General features: G+C 41.3%; 1 protein-coding gene across 5 annotated transcripts in view; it reads right to left on the bottom strand.

The window, feature by feature from the left end:
• The window catches only part of ninl (ninein-like), a 120,767-nt gene that overhangs the window by 97,428 nt on the left and 156 nt on the right, over positions 1 to 23,183 (bottom strand). For 4 of the 5 annotated variants that reach the window (XM_080200141.1, XM_080200140.1, XM_080200138.1 and 1 more), the window contains exons 1-4: positions 21,620 to 21,810; positions 9,018 to 9,217; positions 5,417 to 5,513; positions 104 to 306 (exon numbers count right to left, since the gene is read on the bottom strand). In XM_080200141.1, the coding sequence (XP_080056267.1) occupies positions 104 to 306; positions 5,417 to 5,513; positions 9,018 to 9,200 (483 nt within the window). In that variant the 5' untranslated portion in view covers positions 9,201 to 9,217; positions 21,620 to 21,810. Of the gene's footprint in view, positions 1 to 103; positions 307 to 5,416; positions 5,514 to 9,017; positions 9,218 to 21,619; positions 21,811 to 23,183 lie in introns of those variants that run through there. The other variant, XM_080200139.1, reaches the window with a different exon arrangement.

Here is a 23,183-nt window from a genome sequence, read left to right on the forward strand (position 1 = left end):
ACGTAGGTCATTGAGCACAGGAACAGGACTTGATGCTGGTTAGGGCACTGGCATTTTTCACAGGTCAGCCAGGACTCAAACCAAAGAATAAAACTGGACAAACCTCCACGCTTTCAAGAGATGCTGAGCGTCGCAAATGACTTCTGTTGGTGCTTTGTACAAATATTTCGTCCTTTGCTGCTTTAAAATGAAGCGACTCCTCCAGATCGTCTGTCGTTTCCACTTTGGAATCCAGAAATTCGGGTATAGATCGACGGCCATATCGTTTAGTTCCCTTGATGTACTTTGGCTCAATCTCCTTTGGGGCTGAAATCAACAAATAGACAAACTCAGGCACACATAAATATTTAATGAAATCCCTTCATAAAGCTTCTTAGAATAAATTAATTTACTCGAGCAAATGATAAGAGCTGAGTTTCAAACTCCATCTTTGAGACTTAGTGTGGTAATGGGCGGCCCCAGCGATGCCTTTCCTGGTGGGATCCTGCGTCAGATTCTGTGCTTGGAAGCTCATTATGCACAATTGAATTCCCCTCCTGCTGATTCCTCAACCCGCTGCTGCCTGGAGGGATCTGAAGGTTCCAGTACCACATTAATGGCCCTCCAGCACACTCATATCAGTCTCTCCAGCCCAACTGTCTTCACCAGACTGTGCAGGATGTCAGCAACCCAGGGGGAAAAGGTTGGCAGCTTCCAAAAAGAAGTCTGTTCTTCAATTCAATTACCCTCCTCCTTGAGCCTATCACCTGCAAGGTGGCCATGTGTCACTTGGACCTCTACCCCCAGCTTCTGGAGACTTCATGCATCCCTCTTCAGTAAACGATATGTTATCCCTTTGACCTCCTTGTCTGTGAGCTTTATGTGCAGCCTTGTTGGGGTCCAGCTTCCTTCTCCTCAGTCTTCCCTCTGCCTTCCATCGTTCATCTTATTTGTCCATCTCCATGCCCCCACTTGCCATTGTAAGCCCTCTCCCTTCCCCTATTCATTGCACCTCTTTTCACATTGCCTCCATCGTCTTCCTCAGGCCACCCCCATTCCTGGCCTCACCTTGCAGTCTATCCCCTGTTGAACTTTGGAATTTAATTGGATCGACTGCATAGGTCCCAGAGACAGTGCGATCCAGATAAACACTGGTGTATGGCACCAGGGGGAAGGAGATCCCTGTACTCCTCAACCTCAGGCACATACTGATCAGTGACACAGGAGGATCCATGGATCCAGCAGCATGTTGTCCATGAAGACCAGTTTGGCATGGAGATGGAGGGTAGGAACTGGTCTCCCCTGGCAGAGTGGTCAACAGCACATCAGGAGCTGTGAAGCAGTATGGCAGAAAGGCTTTGTTGCACTCACCCTGAATTCTCTTGCAAACTGAGGACCACCCTGTGCACACCACAATCGGGTTTTAGACCAATGAAATATCCTGCTGGTGTGACACAAGATTGAAAGGCCTGATAGGATGTCGGCAGGCAGTTGTTACAATAAATATTTATGATATACAAATGAATGCAAATGGTACTTACGCCACCAGCCAGGAGTACCGGCCACCTTTAACCCAAAGGGAAAAGGGCAACCTGATTTTACACTGCTGGGTTTCCAACTTTTTGGCTCCCGCTAGATTCTTTGCTCCTGCCCACCACCAAACCCGCCGCAGGCCGGATGGGAGAACTCTGCCCAAAGGAGCTGGGTCACATCTCAACCAACTAACCAAACCGGAGTACAATAAAATAAAATTGCGCTTAAAAAAACATAATCTACCAGAACATTTCTATTTTACATTCCAGAAATTCAGCATAATGCAGAATAATAGACTGGGTCAACAGAGCATACCTCCTCCAACCACTTAAAGTTTGCCAGGAGCTGACTAATGGTCAGTCTAATCAGGGTTTCAGTCAGTTCACAATTTCTTTGTGAGCACAATAAATTCCTGCAGGCTTCCTACCCTTTCACACAGGAACTTTTATAAATTGTTCTTGCTTAAGAGATAAATGCCCAATTTAGAATTTTCAAGTATAAAATCAACAAGGAAATACAGACTTTTGTCTTTAATCACAAACAACTTGTTGCAAGTGACAGACCACGTCAATCTGTGGGTGGCTAGTGGGCAGTTAGATATAACTGTTAAAACATCCTGTTGACTTCGTCTCCCTAAATCGAAACAAAGTTATTTTCATTCAATGTCTACACTAACTATCCTCTTCAGATTGTGACTGCTTCATGATTACATGAACTGAAGCTGTGGGTCCAAGTCTTTATTCCGTAGAGTTGAGCAACAATCCAAGCTGACACTCCATTGCAGTACCAAGGGAGAGCTACAATGTTGGAGGCGAATTCTTTAGGTTGAAATGTTAACCCAAAAAAATCTCATGGTACTACTTGAAAGAGCAAGGGAGATCTTCCAGTGTCCTGGTCATATTTCCCCCTCAACCCATGTCATGAAAACAGATAATATAGTCATTATCTCATGGCTGTTCATTAAACCTTGCTGTGTGCATATTGGCAACTGTTTTCCCACATTGTAACAAAGATCATTCAAGGCAATATGCGAATAAACAGTTTTCTTTTCCATCAGGCTGCTTTAACTAATATACATTTTTAAATCATTTAAGACATACAGCTTCATCATTTGACACATTTAGATAACAACACCTCGGGCAGCACAGTAACACAGTCATTAGTACTGCTGCCTCACAGCGCCAGGGACCCAGATTCAATTCTGACCTCGGGTCACTGTCTGTGTGGAGTTTGCACATTGTCCCCATGACTGCATGGGTTTCCTCCCACAGTCCAAAGATATGCAGGTTAGGTTGATTGGTCATGCTAAATTGACCCTAGTGTCAGGAGCATTAGCAGAGGAAATGTGGGGAATAGGGCTTGGATGGGATTGTAGTTGGTGCAGACTCAATGGGCCTTCTCCACTATAGCAATTCTATGAAAAATAAATGCACACGTTTGATACTCAACACAATGGAATAGGAAATTTCTTCATCAATTTTCTTCCCTTTTTATTCCTAGCTGCTCTAATATAAATAAATTCTTAGGACAAGGGCGCCACTGGCAAGTGACAATTTATCACTCATCCCTTGGTTGCCTTTGTGAAGATGCTGGTGAGCAGTGTTCTTGAACTGCTGTAGCCTGTTCAGTTGCAATTTTGACACAACTGTGATGTTGGCTGAGGGTTAAATGTTGACCAGGACACTGGGGAGATATCCCCCCGCTCTTCTTCCAAATACTGTCATGGGATCTTTTACAGTTGCTTTCCAAGCCATTTCTGAGGTCAGTTAAGACTCATCTATGTTGGGATTGGGGTCACATATAGGCAGGAATGGGGAAGGGAAGCAGTTAGGTTTTTGTGATAATCTGCAATGTTACAGTCACTTTTATGGGTACCAGCTTTTTATTTCTAGATTTGATTTCAAAGTGAGAGCTTGGGATTTGAATTCAAGAACAACAATCCATATTGCACCTTTATTAAAATGAAATGTCCCATGGTCCTTCACCGGACCTTTATAAAACAAAGCGTGACACCAAGCCAGGTAAGGAAATATTAGGTCAGATGACCAAAAGCTAGATCAAAGAGGTAAGTTTTAAAGAGAGTCTTGAAGGAGGAAGATGAGATAGATAGGTGGAGAGATGCAGGAAGGGAATTCAGAGCCTGAGATTGAGGCAACTAAAGCACAGCCACCAGTTACAACAAAGTAATTATAACTCCAGAATGCACAAAAAAAAACAGGATTAGAGGGGCACAAATATCTCAACTGAAGGATTACAGAGATAGAGTGAGACATGGCCATGTAGGAATTTGAAGACAAGGATGAAATTTTAAAGTCAAATCTTTCCTTGATCAGAAGCCAATGCAAGTCAGTGAGGACTGGGGTAATAGGGTGACTGAGGTTCTCTGGAGCATTAATCTAGGCTCTAGGTTTACTAGTCCATTAACATGCCTTCCACATTAGCAAAATGTGGTAAAGTGGCCATTGCTCACATACTAACGTTGATTTGGAACATTAGCGTTAAGATTTTTAGGAGTCCAATTCTGCCCTCACCTAACATCCATATACACCCTTTATGCAAGGATCAGCAAAGAAAGAAAAAGAGAGAACTTACATGTATATAGCATCATTCATGTTCCCAAGACACCCCAAATAGCTTAACAGCCACATAATTACAATAGTGACAACTTCAAAAATAAACAGAAATGAAGCAGCCAATTTGCACACCACAAGATTTCACAAACAACAACGTACAGATGACCATATATTCTGGTTTAGTGGATGTCCATTGAGAGATAAATACTGGCCAGGACACCCTTTGAAATAGTCCCCCCTAATACTTTACACTTGCCAGAGGACAGAAGAATCAGTGATCCTAAGATACAAAACTCTGAGTTCACATACCAACTGACTCGAGAACAGCTTCCCGCTGCTGTCAGACTTTTGAATGGACTAACTTTGCATTAAATTGATCTTTCCCTACACCCTAGCTATGACTGTAACATGCTGCATTCTTTCCTTTCCTTCTCTATGAATAGTATGCTTTGTCTGTACAGCACACAAGAAACAATACTTTTCATTACATACTAATACATGTGGCAATACTAAATCAAATCAAAATCATAGTTTCAGGATATTCAGGACCGAGGAGAAGGAGAAATTTCTTCACTCAAAGAGTTCTGAATCTTTGGAATTCTCTACTCCAGCAAGTTGTGGATGCGCCATCATTGGTTCTCGAGTTTAGAAGAGTGAGAGAGGATCACATAGAAACTTATAAAATTCCAACAGGGTAGATTCAGAAAGAATGTTCCCAATGGTGGGGAAGTCCAGAATTAGGGGTCATAGTTTGAGGATAAGGGGTAAACCTTTTAGAACTAAGGTGAGGAGAAATTTCTTCATCCAAAGGGTGGTGAATGTATGGAGTTCACTACCACAGAATGTAGTTGAGGCCAAACGTTGTCCGATTTCAAGAAGAAATTAAATACAGCGCTTAAGGCTAAAGGGGTCAAGGGATATGGGGGAGCGGGGGTGGAGGCAGGATCAGGATATTGAAATCGATGATAATCCATGGTCAGAATAAATGGTGGAGTAGGTTCAAAGCTCCTGTTTCAAGTTTCTATGCTTCTATATTTAAGGCTGATGGAGACAAATTTTTGGTCTCTCAGGGAATCAAAGGATAAGGCAGCCAGTCAATAAAGTGAAGTTTAAAATAAGATTAGCTACGATTAAATTTAATGGTAGAGGAGGTTCAACTAGCAATATGGTCAGCATTACATTTATCATAGGTGTCCAGTCTTACTTATAGTTGATACACCAACAAGTTTAACAACATTCCTCCAGGTTAAATGAAAAATGAAAAACATCAATCCCGTTCTTATTCTGAGGGTGAATTAAACAAAAATATATGAAATAGAGACTGTACTCACCTGGTTCTAAACAACTGCTCTCATCCTCTGAGATACTGAGGTCAATACTGGTAGATAGCACAGCAACAAATCCTTCTTTAAAATCATTAAAATTTACCTGAAAGTTTAAATAATATCAGTTACTTTTTGGAAGAAAATAAGGGCAACAAACTACTGAAGTCACCACACACAAATGTGATCAGATTCTGCCTAAAACTGCATGTCTGAGACCAGGGACTTACAGAATGGCACTGTGCACATAATCACAAGTGGACATAATCACCAGTTGCACAAGTATTATTTTTTTTAAAAGTTTTTATTTATTGGTGCCACAGCAGGCCTACATTAATACATTGCAATGAAGTTAACGTGAAAATCATATGTTCTACACATCAACACTCACCAATATATACCTTGTTTCCACAGGTTTAGAATGTAAAACATTAAATTTTTAACAGTTTACATTTTACTGAAAATTTCACACAAACAGATCTCTTCAACTGGATCCCTCCCAATCAGCTGAATAGCTTATATCTAAACTAAACTTAGTTGGTCTTTCTTCACCCTCTACAGGTAACTCCTCTCCACTACTATCTCTGCCAACTCCCTGAATAATGCAAATTTGAAAGATCTATTTCAGAAAATAACATTTTGGATACAGTGTATGAATAATTAAGGACATGGCATTAAATGCAGCATGTTGCTTTCTACCATCTTGGTAATAGCACAATAGAATGACAATGATTGCTATGATTAATAAACAACTCCAATCTTAATTAGTTTACAGTGCATCCAGGCACTTGCAGGCATGTCAGCCAGATAGCAGGCCAACTTGTAGTCAAGGCTCACTGATGAATGGTGACCATATGACTGAGCACTGAGGGTGTTTGGTGTCCTTAGAGGAAGAACAGGCCATTTGGCCTTTTGAGGCTGTTCCACCATTCAATTAGTTCATGGCTGATCTGTACCTTCAACCCATTCACCCATTACTCTTTACCAATAAAAATCTACTGGTGCAATGAACCATTCAAACAACCCAGTGCAAATATTAAAAAATATTGTGGAATGAAAAAAACTCAGGATATAGAGTAACCTGATTGGTGGTTATTTTTGATAATGCTTTCTTCCTCCTCATCAAACTAGAAGTAGGACAATGCTAAGATCAACAATTAAACCATTAACTTACGAATCAGCCAACCAATAGAACAGAGCAATTTTAACTGGGGCTACTCACAGAAGTGGGCCCTTCAGTCCTTTGATTTTGTTTCTCCATTCAATTAGATCTTGGATGATGTGTGTCTTAACTCAATCAATCCACACATTATTTCTGCAATATTTAATGTCCTGCTTCTTAAAATAACTATTAATCTCAGTTTTGAAATTTTCAATTAATCGGGCAATGGCAGATTTTCGGGAGATGCTTCCTGACATCAGTCTAGATCTAAGGTTATGTCCCCTTGTTCTAGATTCATCTCGGGGGTGGCACAGTGGTTAGCACTGCTGCCCCACAGCACCAGGGTCGCAACAAAATGTCACAGGTTCCCCACTGTTGCTATAGGTGACCTAATTAGGCGCATTAGGCGTAGACTAAAATCATGAATAGGTCACTGAGACAGTGGGACGGCGGCGCGGGCTCGTTGGGCCGAAGGGCCTGTTTCCCGTGCTGTGTTGTTCTTTGTTCTTTGTTCTCTTTGTTCTAATTAAAGTGTTTAGCATGAATAAACTAATACATCATGTAGTTAGAGTGAACTTATTTCCGTTGAGGTTGTGGTTGGAAAGGGGGTAGGAGATTTTAAGTTTAGTTTACTTATTAGTGTCACAAATAGGCTTACATTAATACTGCAATTAAGTTACTGTGAAAATCCCCTAGTCACCACAATTTGGCGTCTGTTCGGGTACACTGACGGAGAATTTACCATGGCCAATGCACCTAACCAGCACACCTTTCAAACTGTGGGAGGAAACTGGAACACCTGGAGGAAACCCACCCAGACATAGGGAGAATGTGCAGACTCCATACAGGCAGTGACCCAACCCGGTAATCGAACCAAGGTCTCTGGTGCAGTGAGACAGCAGTGCTAACCACTGTAAAGCAAGAGCAAGTGAAGTGAGGTGCTTGCTAATTGTACATAACATTGACTGTGAGAGCCGTGCATTCCTGCTGCATCCAAAATGTAAATATTTCTTTTGTTTTTGCTATTTGAAGTTGATAACAGGTCTATTAAGATACAAATGGTTAAGCATTTTCCATAACTCATTATGAAGTATTTGGCATGTCTTGACTACATTTAACCTTACTCATGATGTCATGGTAACTTAACCAACCCGATTTCAATCTTGGGGTCCGCTGAGATGAAAGAAGGGCACTCAGACAGCCCACTCACTAGCCTAGGTTGCCCATCACTGACCTAAACACAGATGTTCTCATAATTTAACATTTTTAGTTACTCCAAGTGGATCCATTCCAAGGCCAATATATTCTTTCTGAAATTCTGTGCCCAGAATTGAATGCAATACTCCAGGTGGAGTCTTTACAACTGTAACATAGCTTCCATCTCTACTGGTAGTCCAGCCTCCTTGAAATAAATAAGTGTATATCTTAGACAGCTTTTAGTGATTTTTATGCTTGGATTCCTAATCTCTATGTACAGTACACACTTTTTGATGGTTTGATTGGATTTATTGTCATATGAATTAGTATACAGTGAAAAGTATTGTTTCGTATGCACTATACAGACAAAGTTTACTGGTCATAGAGAAGGAAGGGAGAAAGTGCAGAATGTCATAGCTAGGGCGTAGAGAAAGATCAACGTAACGCAGGGTAGGTCCATTCAAAAGTCTGATGGCAGCAGGGAACGGCTGTTCTCGTGTTGGTTGTTACATGATTCAGATTTTTGTATCTTTTTCCCAATAGAAGAAAGTGGACAAATGAATGTCTGGGAGGTGTGGTGTCCTTGATTACGTTGGCTGCTTTTCCAAGACAGTGGGAAATGTAGACAGAGTCAAGGGACAGGTGCCTGGTTTGCGTGACTACAAACCTGGGCTTCATTCACAACCCTTTGTAGTTTCTTGCAGTCTTGGACAGAGCAGGAGCCATACCAAGCTGTGATACAACCTATGGTACATCTGTAAAAGTTGGTGAGAGTCATAGTGGACATGCCAAACTTCCTTAAATTGTTTTCACTGGCAGGAGGATTAGTAACCAGAAGGCATTGATTTAAGATAATTGACAAGAGAACCAGAGAAGAAATAAGAAGTTTTTTTTTAAATTTAAAGTTATGACCTTGTTTGGACTGGCTGAAAAGGTGATGGGAAACATGCTAAATAGTAACTTGGAATGAAACAAAATTGAAAACATACACAAAAATGGATAACAAATAGGAAGGTAGTTCTTTCCAAGAAAGATCTTCTATACTGTAGGATTATAAGTATCAATGTGCCCTGGGTGTACCCTCAACACCCCACCTCTCCTGCACAGGAACAGAGGACCTTCATTCTAGAAATATATATTTCAAAGTTGGATTTGTGTATGCAAATTGTCTCTTCATCAGCTGAAGGAACAGATTGTAGGTATTTAAATACAGTGAAATATTACAACCATGCACCCATAGGTAGGCCTTACCCTGCCATGATAGTTGCTGCCCAGAAGCGTTTGCAATAGAAGAGGGATTTGGGCCTCCAGATGAAGCTTTTGGCACAGCTCAGTCAGCTCCCCTCTGTCCAGATATCCAGTACCTGTGGTGTCACAGCTGTCAAACACATCCTTCAGCTGTAACACATACTTGTTCTGTTCTGCTTCATCCATCCCATAGCACCATCCAGCTGCAGAGGAAAATGAAGAGTTTAAAAGGAAAATGTTGGAATTAGCTTCCACTGGAGGAGAAAACATTCCAAAAATGAGAGATACCTTTAAATCACTTCATTTACTTCTTTGAAAAAAAGTTACGCAGAAGTTCCCAAACTGGTCCGCGATGACAAGGCTATTGAGGAGGCAATGACCAAGTGATATTATCGCTAGATTATTAATCCAGAAACTCAGCTAATGTTCTGGGGACTCAGGTTCAAATCCTGCCGCAGCAGATGATGAAGTTTGAATTTTAAAAAATCTGGAGTTAGCAATCTACTGAACTACTGTCGATTGTAGGAAAATCCATCTGGTTCACTAATGTGCTTTAGAGAACGAAATCTGCTGTCCTTACCCGGTCTGGCCTGTATGTGACTCCAGAGCCACAGCAATGTGGTTGACTCTCAATTGCCCTCTGACAGCCTGGCAAGCCACTCAGTTCAAGGGCAACTAAGGATGGGCAATAAATGTTGGCCAGTCAGCCACACCCATCCCCGCAAACGATTAATTAAAATAAAGAAATCAGCCAGGACAGGTAGTTATTTGGATCTACAGATTTCTAACACTACCATTGAAGGAGAAGCAAGACCGAAGAAATTGCCAGCCAAAATCCAACAATATTTTAGTTTGTTTATTAAAGAAAAACACACACAAACAGTAAACATCCAACCATGGCTCAATGACTGGATGAGTGCACAGAACTACACAATATAACACCCAAGTATCAAATTCTTTACTTTGTCAGGTTAACCCACATTTTAACGAATCTAGGCTCAGTGATAACAGCCTTACATTTCCAATGTGCTACAGAGATTGGAATAATAAAGTCAGGCATCAGCTGCCCTCTCAACGCTCCCCACTGGAACAGTGCTAAAACAGCAATTCAGAAATCAGTGCTAAAACAGCACATCCAGAGAACAGTGCCAAAGAATTAAAAGAAACAAATGTTTGCATTTGTATAGTACCTTCACCATAATATAAAGTTCTAAGGTGCTTCACAGGAGAGGAATAAAATAATATTTGACACCAATTTATGGAAAGAGATATTAGCACAGCTGACCAAAACTTGATCAAAGGCATAGGTTTTAAAGAGCATGTTAAATGAGTAAAATGAGGTGCAGAGGTTGAAGGTGGGAATTATAATGCCTTGACAGCTGAAGTCACGGCCACCATTGGTGGAGCACTTAAAATTTGGATTGCTCAAAAGTCCATGCAAATATGCATATGCACACACATACATACATCATATATAAGATTCACACCAACCAGGAATGTCCTGGGTTCAGTGTTAAGTCTGTGCTAAAATTGCCATGTTAAGTGAGGTCATGGGTGATACACCTGTCTTCAGGTTGCAGAAGGAAAGCATGCTAACCCCTGATCACTGTCCAGTAATCCACCAACCCTTAGCTGAAATTGAAGACAGTAAGCAGCAGGATCAGGGTTCTTTGCAGCAACCAAATATTTACCATGCACACTCAGACTTGCAAACAGCCATTTAGATCAAGCACCAGAGGGTTGCCAGTGCCCAAGAAGCAGTGAACGGGGGAAAACTGGGGTGAAATTGTTTTTAATTTAAAAGGAGAAAATTTTAAAGGGAGTTCAGACATTATGTTTTACAACAAAAAGTCAGCGTGTATAGTGCAATTGTTGTCACCACGCTCCAGGGCAGCATGGTGGCACAGTGGTTAGCACTGCTGCCTCACAGCACCAGATACCTGGGTTCAATTCCTGGCTTGGGTAGCTGTCTATGTGGAGTCTGAATGTTCTTGCCATATCTGTGTGGATTTCCTCCTGTAGCCAAACAGGCCATCTAAAATGGTGTTTTGTAAAGCACTCTGGGATAACTGGGCAAGAAACTAAACCGACAGGCTGCAGGTTAAAGACAGAGACAAACAGGCTGCAACCCTGATGAGTGAATACACAGGATATGGGCCATCTCCAGGATGAAAGAGACTTTCTGGTCACACTGGGTTGTGTGCCAGACGTAAAGGCACCATGAATCCTTATTTAGGAGGAAGGTATGTGACCTATGTACCTACAACACCTACAGGCATGGCCACCAGGGACACACCCAGAGATTGGTGTGGTAGCACCTGATTGGACTCTTATCGATCAGGGTGATCAAGTCCTGATCGATTGATTGGCAATGGCCAGAAAAAAAGGGCGTGAAACCAAACGGGGTATAAAGGATGCTGCACAACCAGGAATCTCTCTCTCTCTGATCCCATGAACGAGCTACAACAATGGTGAACATCGCCAGCAAGAGGAGAGCCACCACACCCGAGAAGGAAGAAAGAGAGACTACAGCCAGAATGCCAGGCCAGAGCAAAGGACCAGACTACACAGACAACTACCAAGACCAGCACACAGATAAAGGCCAGTATCTGTTTGGGTATTTGTCAGTCACACACAGTTAAGTCAAGGTCTTGTATTGTACTTGAATTCTAGTATTTTCTGTAAGATAACTTATTGTTGGTCGGGTGGGTGATTATTGATTGTGTGGGTTTAAATAAATATTGTTTGTACTAATAAGGTGTCTACTCAAAGTTATTTGTCCATCGTATAAGGGTTAAAACAGGCTGATTTTTACAACACTCCCACAGTCTGAAAAGACGTGCTGATTAGGTGCATTGGCCACGCTAAATTCTCCCCAGGTATACCTGAACAGGTGCCAGAGTGTGGCAACTGGGGGTTTTTTCACAGTAACTTCATTGCAGTTTTTATGTAAACAGGTATTATGTAATACCTGTTTTGTGTATTAGTAACATAAGAGCAATAGGCAAATTCTATCAGTAATGTCTCTGCCACATTCTCAGGATTCAACAAGAAGATCACCTGACAAAAGCTAGTGTCCTCCTTGATGTCAGGTACACAAGCATTCAGAAAACGGTATCAATTTACCCATCAAGCTGCATCGCGTTTTGAGTACCAGTGTCCTAATGATAAGGCACAGCAACGACAGAGAAGGAAAGAAAAGGAAGCATCTATTGGACTCCAAATCCCACTATCACATGGGACACTTTGCCCCATGTGTCCAAGATCTGTGGGTTGAGAACTGACCTATTCAACCACATGAAGACTCATGACAGAAACATGCAACCTTGACAGTGGCACAGTAGTTAGCACTACTGCCTCACAGCGCCAGGGATCCAGGTTCAATTTCTGGCTTGGATCACTGTCTGTGTGGAGTTTACATGTTCTCTCTGTATCTGCGTGGGTTTCCTCTGGGTGCTCCAGTTTCCTCCCACAGTCTGAAAGACGTACTGGTTAGGTGCATTGACCCGAATAGTTGCTAGAATGTGGCAACTAGAGGAATTTCACAGTAACTTCATTGCAGCGTTAATGTAAGCCTTACTTGTGACTAATAAATAAACTTTAGATGCCATCCTCAGACCGCAGATGACAACGTCACAAACTAACTCCTACCACTATAATTTCATAACTACAAATCATCGACAGTCATTTTTGAAGTGTCAGTTGTGGGCCGACAAAAGCACTCTCACCCGAGACACGAGGTTGTAGGTTGAAGTCTAGGCTGATACTGCAATTCAGTACTGCATTGTTGGAGGTGCATTGTTGGAGGCGTCACTTTTCAGACGATATTAAATCAGTCTGCTGCCTCAGGTACACAAAAAATTCCACGGTCCTGCTCGAAGAAGAGCACATGTTTTTCCTCATGCCCTTGTTAATATTTATCTTTCAACCAATATCATTTTAAAAAGACAGATTATACAGACATTTAATTAATTATGGCTTGTGAGGCAAATTGGTGACTGCCATTTCCCACGTTAAAACAATGGCAACATACCTCATTGGCTGTGAAGCACGATGAGACACCCTGAAGTCACAAAAAGATTTTAAATAAAGGCAAATCTTTTTTCTCTAGCATTAGCCAGTGCTTGTTTTTTGAAATGTTCTTTCTGCAGACATTTCACAGGAACTCACAACTGTTAAATTTGTCACTTATGTCGCACAATTTTCTTACACTTTGCTGTGCGTCAAGTGACTTTCACGCTTCTCAAAACCTCTACACCCCCTACACTATTTCTGGCCAAGAGGGTTGTTCATATTTTTGCCTTGACAAGATTCAGAAAACTATTTAGCTATGATACCCAGCCAGATAAGTCCAATCACATCTTCAATCAACATACACATATTGTGTCAAACAGTAGGTAATAATTGTGAGCAGGAGTTCCAGCTTAGTTTGCTACTCTGTGACGTACCTCAGGTCAACTGTAACAACCTCCAGCTAAGGTCAAAATTAAGCACAAACAGGAAACAACCAGAAAGGAATAATTTGCCTCTATGCAGTACTTTTAACATTGTAAAACATCCCAAGGAGGTTTCACTAGATTGCAATCAGACAGTAACCGACACCAAGCTAGAGGAGACAAGCACAGCCAACTAATGGGATGCTGGCCTTCATAGCGAGGGGGATTGAATATAAAAGTAGGGAGGTCTTGCTGCAGCTGTATAGGGCATTGGTGAGGCCGCAGCTGGAGTACTGTGTGCAGTTTTGGGCGCCGCACCTGCGCAAGGATATTTTGGCCCTGGAGGGAGTGCAGAGGAGGTTTACTAGGCTGATACCGGAGTTGAGGGGATTGAGCTATGAGGAGAGGCTGAATAAACTAGGCTTGTACTCGTTAGAGTTTAGAAGAATGAGGGGAGATCTCATTGAGACGTATAAGATGATGAATGGGATGGATAGGATAGAGGTGGAGAGACTCTTCCCGCTCAAAAAAGACAGTAGGACTAGGGGGCACAGCCTCAAGATAAAGGGGAGGCGGTTTAGAACGGAGTTGAGGAGGAACTTCTTCACTCAAAGGGTGGTGAATCTCTGGAATTCTCTGCCCGTTGAAGTGGTGGAGGCTGCCTCGCTAAATATTTTTAAGAAGCGGGTTGATGGGTTCTTGATAAGAGAGAGGATTAAGGGTTATGGGGAGAGGGCGGGAAAGTGGAACTGAGCCACAACAGATCAGCCATGATCTTATTGAATGGCGGGGCAGGCTCGAAGGGCTAGATGACCTACTCCTGCTCCTATTTCTTATGTTCTTATTTCTTAAAATCCTGTCAAAGATTTAGGTTTTAAAGTTGGTGGCGAAATTTGTGGAGAGAATACCAGAACTTAAGGCCCAGACCACCTTGTGATAGGCAGGAGAAATTCTCTAGTGGTCGATTTAAAGCCGAATGCAAACATTTACCCAAATTTTTCCTCCTGCTGATTAATTTTTCATCGCATGTGTGTGAAGATCTGAAACATTAGAAGTTTCCCAGTGCAGGTTTGCTCTCTCAATTGTATTATTCTCAAATACACAAGAGCACATGGCATAACCTAGGGATGAGCAGGTGCATTTGACGCAGGGAGGCAGGTTTCCGTGCCATTTCATTGCCAGTGATCCCACGGCTGTCAATATGAGCTTCCCTGCACAAGTCAGAGGTCTGCAGGGGGAGCTGTCCACTTCCAAACAATTTAGAGCTCGCAATGTTACCTGAAGCAACATACTGCTTGGGCCGGGGAGATGCACTAAATTGGCTTTTGCTTGGAGGAGAAGCAAAACAATGCACAGACTGCTAGTAGTTTCCTGAGAGTATAGGACATCCAGCTGTACATGGACTTACACAGTCTGGCAGAGCAAGCAGGACAACTGCTCCAGCCCACTGACTTTAATCACTAACCCTGGGCTCAGAAATACAAAAGTCTGAGGTTACGTGCCAACCGAATAAAGAACAGCTTTTTCCCTGCTGCCATCAGACTTGATTTGATTTATTGTCACATGATTTGGTATACAGTGAAAGGTATTATTTTTTAAATAAGAGTCCGACATAGGTGTCATTATTATCTAGGTATTCTAGGGTTGAGTGCAGGGCCAGGAAGATGGCGTCTGCTGTGGACTTGTTGTGGCATTAGGCAAACTGTAGCAGATCTAGGTAATCTAGGAGATCGAAATTGATCTGTGCCATGACTAATCTTTTGAAGCATTTCATAATGATGGATGTCAGAGCCACTGGGCAATAGTCATTAAGATACACTGCCTGGCTTTTCTTTGGTACTAGAATGATGGTCACCTTCTTGAAGTAGATAGGAACCTCAGACTGTTGTAAAAAGAACTTGAAGATGTCTGTGAATACCCCCACCAGCTGGTTTGTGCAAGATCTGAATGCTTGTCTGGGTACCCCATTGGGCCAGTTGCTTTCTGTGGGTTGACCTTCGAGAAGGCTGCTCTGCCGCCTGCAGCGGTGACCTTGGTTACAGGTTCATCCCAGGCTTCCGGGGTGGAGGGCATGCTCTTGCTGACCTCTTGCTCAAAACAGGCATTGAATGCACCGACTTCAGAATGCACCTACCTTATATTAAGTTGACCTTTTTCTACACCCTAGCTATGACTGTGACACTATATTCTGCACCCACTCCTTTCCTTCTCCCCTATGTAATCTATGAATGGTATGCTTTGTCTGTATAATGTGCAAGAAACAATACTTTTCACTGTATACCAATAATAAATCAAATTAAAAGTGTCTTAGACTGACCTCTCCAGGGAAGGAAGAGTGTGATGTCCAACCCACAGACAGTCTCTGTTCCCAGAGAAGCCTAATGCTTCCAGGAATCCACTGATTGACGCAAATGAACTACACAGAGCCAGCAAGGCCGGCTGTTTCTCAGTATCATATGGTCTGAATGGGAGACTGCTGAAAAATTCACCAATTCAGGTAAGAAATGCAGAGTTTCATACTTTTTTTATAAAGAGAAACTTAACTCAATAGCATAAAAGCAGAAAATCTGCACATCATTCATTGGTCTATTAGTGATATATATCATTTACATTTTATTTTATATAAATGTTTGCCTGATGGCACCGATAATTTAAGGAGCATTAACTTGATGAGAAAAATTCAATTGATTTGCGTGCAGAAGGAACAAAAAAGCCCAAAGAGCCAATTTAAACTGTAATTTGCATTCATATAACATCTTTAACATATAAAAACATCCCCAAAAAAATTCACAAATAGAAGCTGGAAGGAAAGGAGCTGAATGCCACAGAGGAAGAGATTGGCAACAGGTGACCAAAACAATGGATTTTAAGAAGACATTTACAAAAGTAGAGACTGGTGGGCATGAAGTTAGACAGTTAACGGAGCCAAAGGCTAAAAAGAGGGCACTGCTTGTGAAATTAAGGAAAGGAGTTATATAAAAATTAAATTATACAATCAGAGGACCAAAAGGCACAAGACTCAGAGGATGTTGAGATGGGGTGCAGAAAGGCAACGAAAGAATTTTATGAGAATGAGTGATTTACATTTAACCATGTTGAAGGATATGGATTAGTTGATTCAATTACAGATGAATGGGAACTTACTGCAGAACAAGATACAGGATAAGTGGTATTTTTTGGAGTATGGGAGAGGATCGAAATAATCCAGGCTAAAGGTAACGAAGAAAATATAAAAGTTTCAGCAGCAGACGGGTGGCAAAGTTGCACAGCCGAAAACAGGTGGTGTCGGTGATAGTTCAGTTATTGGATTTATAATTCAGCTGGTGTCAAATAGAACAGTAAAGAATTCATGTTGTTTATTTTAGTCAGAATGATTGGCTGAAAGGGGATGGAACAGAAATCAATGGTGAAGTAGTATGGGTTAAACAGCACTGATTTGTTAAAGGCATGTCACATCTGACTAGCTTGATTGAATTTCTGATGACTTGGCAGTGAGGATTGATGAAGATGCCAGAGATGCTGTGCATATGGAACTAGGACTGTTTCTGAAGGTGGCACAAAAATGCACAGTATCAAAGGAGTATCCATTCTACGCAGTTCTCAATATTTAATTCAATTGTCTACAATGCAACTCAATATTAGGGACTGCACATAATGGGTGACTGATCCAATCTGATCCTACCCATTTTGTGTCACTTCCAGATGACTTTCAAAATACAGTTGTTAGAAATACCAAATAATAGATTTATTTGCAAAATAGAAGCAGTCAGGATTGAAGAGATGTAACTTTAATACAAAACTGGCTAAGAAATAGAAGTCATGATGTGGAGTTGCCAACGTTGGACTGGGGTAAACATAGTAAGAAGTCTCACAACACCGAGTTAAAGTCCGTCAGGTTTATTTGATAGTAAAGGCCACAAGCTTTCGGAATGCTGTTCCTTTGTCAGGTCACCCAACGAAGGAACAGCGTTCCGAAAGCTTGTGGCGTTTACTATCAAATAAACCTGTTGGACTTTAACCTGGTGTTGTGAGACTTCTTACTAAGAAATAGAAGTCAGAGAGTAGTGAAGGACAAATGTCTTTCTTCTGGCAAGAGAAAAGTATGCTTTGGATCCCCAGAGCTTAAGAATCATTGTTTTTCCTTGTTATAAGTAAATTTGGTATGGCCTTTTTCTGTATTGTATGATTATAAAGGACCAGAGTTTATAATCTGCCACCTTCATCTTTGTCTATTTTCACAGCATGGAGCTTAATGACAGCAGACACAGAGAATATTCCCATAGCCAGATCACTGGCAACAATTTAAAAAACTATGACCAAATGAAATGAAGAGGAGGAATACTCGGGGGCGGATGATTGGCAGTTACAAAGGGCTAACCAACGGTTAGTTCATTCAACAATGCAAGGCACAAAAATGTACAATTTTGTTTCAGCATCTAACTTACTGGATAACTTATGATTTAAATTATCGCCAAATACTGGTGCAAAACAAGCACAATCTGACTGGCACAAATAGAACTGAATAACAGGCACTGCATGTAATTAGTGGCCCATCTGATATCACTCATTTTACACGCCAGCCCAATTCAAATTTCTACCCTAAATCAAGCCTCCCATCCACTGACTCTGTCTACACTTCCCGCTGTCTTGGAAAAGCAACCAGCATAATTAAGGACCCCATGCACCTCTGACATTCTCTCTTCCACCTTCTTCCATTGGGAAAAAGATACAAGTCTGAGGTCATGTACCACCTGACTCAAGAACAACTTCTTCCCTGCTGCCATCAGACTTTTGAATAGACCTGCCTTGAATTAAGTTGATCTTTTTCTACATCCTAGCTATGACTGTAACACTACATTCTGCACTCTCTCCTTTCCTTCTCTATGAATGGTATGTTTTGTCTGTGTAACACACAAGAAACAATACTTTTCACTGTAGGCTAATACGTGCCAATAATAAAATCAAATCAAAATAAATCATCTATGCTCAAACTTTAAACCTCATCCATCATATTAATGGTGATCAGCATCACTAAATCATTGATTAAGTTGTGTATACGTTTAATAATTTGTACATTGTGTGTAAAGCTTGGACATTAAAAATTGTTAAAATATTATATCTGTATGCTGGGAGAGGTACACGGGTAAATCTGGAAGGAAGCATGTATTTAAATCAAGCTTAAGAACCATTGGTCTAGACAGCAAATGGTACAGTCACTAATTTTGGGGTAAATGAAATGCCAGAGTTGTAGGGCTGGAGGGGAGGTTCCAGGTAGAGGGAGTGGCAAAGCTATGGAGGAATTTGAACAGAAGAATGTTTTAATATAATGTGAATCAGCTCACGGTGCCAACTTTCCTGAAACAGCAGTTGCCAGTATTGGAGTACCATTTTATTTGAAAACTACATTATAAATCACCAAAACCAATACAAACATTGAATGTTTCATCAGCTGCATTTTGAGTGGCTTTCAATTTGGTTCTTTGGATATTAGATGATTAACGTTAGAATAAATATTACATATGTGTCCATTCATCCATCACAATATCAGAAACTTTGACAAATAGATATCTTACTTAAAATTAATCCAACTCTAATATTCAGAGGCTGATAGGTGATATCTGTCGTGTCTTAAAATATTTAGTCAAGTTTTAAGTTTATTTATTAGTGTCATAAATAGGCTTACATTAACATTTGCAATGAAATTACGGTGAAAATTCCCTTATCGCCACACTCTGGCGCCTGTTCAGATACAGTGAGGGAGAATTTAGCTTGGCCAATGCACCTAACCAGCACGTCTTTCGGACAGTGGGAGGAAACCCACGCATACATGGGGAGAATGTGCAGATTCCACACAGACAGTGACTCAAGCCAGGAATCGAACCTGAGTCCCTGGTGTTGAGAGGCAGCAGTGCTAGACATAGGCCAAGATTTTCTGTTGTTCTCTAGAATTTATTATTTCTCTTGGTTGACCTTTGATCCCCTGGGGGTAAAAAAAATGCAGGGTCTTCTAGGTTTTTCCAAGATTCTAAATTATTGGAGGTATCATTGATAAAAGAAAATTAAAGAAAAAAGTCCGCATTACTGTGTCTTAATCTAACTTGAGCTCATAATAAATCATTTGTATCGTCCTACTCAGCGGTTATATGCAAAAAGGGGGAAACATCAGGCTAAAACAAAGCTCTTTGCATAATCTGCAGGAAAACCAATCTTGGTATCAGAATACTTTTAAAGATCATTGGAAGAAGGCCCATTTTTCCATGACTAAATTACCCAGTAAGGAAATTTATGAAATAAAAACATTCTCTTGAAATGTGTGGTATTCTGCCAGCGTATCAGTACAGTGACAAGTATGTTCATGTATAGTGCTATGAGAATTCTTATACAAACTTCAGGAAGTGGAGACCTTATTTAATATTACATTTTGCACTCCACAGTATGTACATTTATTAAAACCTTTATGCATTTACAAATATAGTGGGAACACCACCACCTTTGAGTAGCTAGAAATACATTTAAAAAAAAAGATTGTAAGAGTTTCTACAGTATTTAACAAGACAAAGAATAAGAAAAGTTAGCACTGACTTTCCAGAGGAAGAGTCTGGGAAGTAATAATGGAAAATAAGGAAATGATGGACAAACTGAATAAATGTTTTGTGTTGTTTCACTATAGAGGATACAAAAAAATCTCAGACATAAGTGTGAATCGGGAGGTGAAATAGAGGAAGGAATTTAAAAACAATTAGGATCAGCAAGGAAAGGGTACTGAGAAAATTATTACAACTATAAACTGACAAGTCCCCACATCCTGATAGATTTCATCTTAGGGTCTTAAAGGGAGTGGCTACTGAAATAGTAGATGCATTGATTTTAATTTCGCAAAATTCACTAGATTCTGAAAAGGTCCACGAGATTGGAAACTAGCAAATGAGACTTCTCTAGTCAAGAAGAGAAGGCGACAGATAGCAGGAAATTAGAGGCCAATGAACTGAACATCTGTCATTGGGGAAATAGTAGAATTTATTATGATGGAAGTTATAGCAAGACATATAGAAAATCTCAATGCAATCAGGCAGAGTCAACATAGTTTTGAGAAAAGGAAATTATGTTTTACTAATTTGCTGGAGTTCTTTCAAGTAACAAACAACATGGATATAGGGAATTCTATGGATGTGCTGTTTCTGTTAGATTCTCAGTAGGCATTTGACAAAATGCCACAATAAAGATTACTAGACAAAATAAGAGCTCATAGTGCAGCAGGTAACAGATTAGCATGGTCATAAAGATTGGTTAGCTGACAGGAAGCAGAAAGTGGCCATAAATGGGTAATTTGCAGGTTGGTAAGATGTAATGCCACAGGGATCACTGCTGGGACCAGTACAAATCACTGCTCCTCAAGCACTAATTCAGCAGCACGATGGCACAATGGTCAGCACTACTGTCTCACAACGCCAGGTACCCAGGTTCGATTCCCAGTTTGAGTGACTGTGTGGAGTCTGCACGTTCTCCCCGTGTCTGCATGGGTTTCCTCCAGGTGCTCCAGTTTCCTCTTACAGTCAGAAAGGTGTGCTGGTTAGACGCATTGGCCATGTTAAATTCTCCCTCAATGTACCCAAAAAGGTACCAGAGTGCGGCGATTAGGGGATTTTCACAGTAATTTAACTGCAGTGTTAACATAAGCCTACTTGTGACACTAATAAATCAACTTAAAAGAAATTCTTTAAAAAATCTTCTTTAAAAACGTTTTTAAATCTTCAAATATAAGGAATAATGGTAACTCGCCCAGCAAAATGATAAATTTAGAAATGCTCTATAGCACGTTTCTACCCCTTCTTCGATTCCTATTCGTTTGGAGCAAGCCTAAGCACTGGAAAGTATTACACACAAAAGGTAAATGTTTTGCTCGATGAACAAGGCACTACCATGAAAGACCCAAAGAATGAGGTGAATAATAATTAAAAATAACACCCGAAAAGTTAACATTTAAGGCAAAGTAAAGGTTTTCAAGGACATACCCAGCGACCATGGAGGGAAAAGAAAACCTCTTTAATTAATTTTCGGACAGTGTTGGAGGGACGGACAACGCTTCACCATGGGAACCGAAGCGACTCGCTTCAACTCAGTGTGTGGAAAGCTGATATTATTATTGGTCTTTCAAGATGCAGGGCTTACCTTTTTTTTGCCTCCCCTTGTTCTCTCACTTCACGTTATCTTTTTTCCCAAAATTACCCCTTATCCCCTCGGGAATACGAAGCGGTGAAGTTCATGGCTCCATTGGATCCCTTGTATATTGAAGGTATCAGAATGAGCCGCCGACTGATACTCCGCCGCTTTGTTACAATGTAGCGGGCGAACGTTCATCATTCAATTAAAGCGAGGTTCTCACCTCTGAACTCCTTCAAGTACATCCCTTAAAGGCAAGCTCCACAAACCCATCCTCCTAAAACTGCCCTTTCCTGACTGCAACCCCTGCTGGCTTGGAGGAATATGCCTTGCACAAACTTAACACACACAAATTTAAAACTAAGGCCCGAATTCCCCAGTCTTTCACATTGCGGGATTCTCTGGTCCTGCTGGCACGGGTTTCCTAATGGGGTGACATCCATTGATAGCAACGGGACTGGAGAATCCCGCCACTAGCAAACAACACACCACCTCCTGCCGGCGGGAAACACATGGCTGGGAGGCCAGAGAATCTCACTCCAGATCTTTAGCTCAGACAAAGGGTCATACAGACTCGAAACATTGGGCAAATTTTTCCATCCCACTGCCACAGGAATCGCAGCACACGAAACATGGACCATGCAAAGATCCGTTGACCCCGGGTGGGATTTTCCGGTCTTGGGGTGAGTGCAGCCGGAAAATCCCGCCTATTGGCTCTACTCCCTCTCCACAGATACTGTCAGACCTGCTGAGTTTTTCCAGCATTTTCTGCTTTTGTTTTAGATTCCAGCATCCACAGTATTTTATATTAAAACCAGATCTTACGGCCTCCAGAGAGATGCGCTTTGGGGCCTCTTTGCAGTTATTCTGACACACACTCACTCTGTGGGAATTACTCATCAGAAGTTTGAACTTCCGATGGGCAATTCTCCAACTCCCAGGGACCCTCCAAAAATTGCACAGAGATTTAGCTGAATAGTTACCCAGGAAATGTTCAGCAGAAATGTTCTAATCTAACCACCTGGTAACTATACAACATTACACAAAACAGCCTCTCAACCATTGACTCCGATAATACTTCCTGCTGCCTTGGAAAAGCAGCCAGCATAATCAAGGATCCCACGCAGCCCTGATGTATTCTCTTCCACTTTCTTCCATCAGGAAAAAAATACAAAAGTCTGAAAACACGTACCAACAGATTCAAGAACAGCTTCTTCCCTGCTGTCATCAGACTTTTGGCCAGTCCTATCATATATGAAGCTAATCTTTCTCTTCACCTTACCTGTAGCTGCAACATTATATTCTGTACCCTATCTTTTTCCCCTATGTACTTTATTAGCGGTAGGTTTTGCCTGTATAGCACATAAGAAACAATACTTTTCACTGTATACCAGCACATGTGACAATAAGAAATTAAATCAAATTAATCAACTGCACCTGAACTGACCTGACTACTACACTACCTGACTTCCCCACTGACCCCGACCTGACCTCACCATCGAACTAGCTGCCACCCTATCCACTTACCTCAATCCCCTCTACTACACTACCCACTTACCTCACCCACCCTATC

This window comes from Carcharhinus amblyrhynchos, chromosome 12 (genome assembly GCF_965287045.1).
Source record: "Carcharhinus amblyrhynchos chromosome 12, sCarAmb.v2.hapA, whole genome shotgun sequence".
Lineage (NCBI taxonomy): Eukaryota > Metazoa > Chordata > Chondrichthyes > Carcharhiniformes > Carcharhinidae > Carcharhinus > Carcharhinus amblyrhynchos.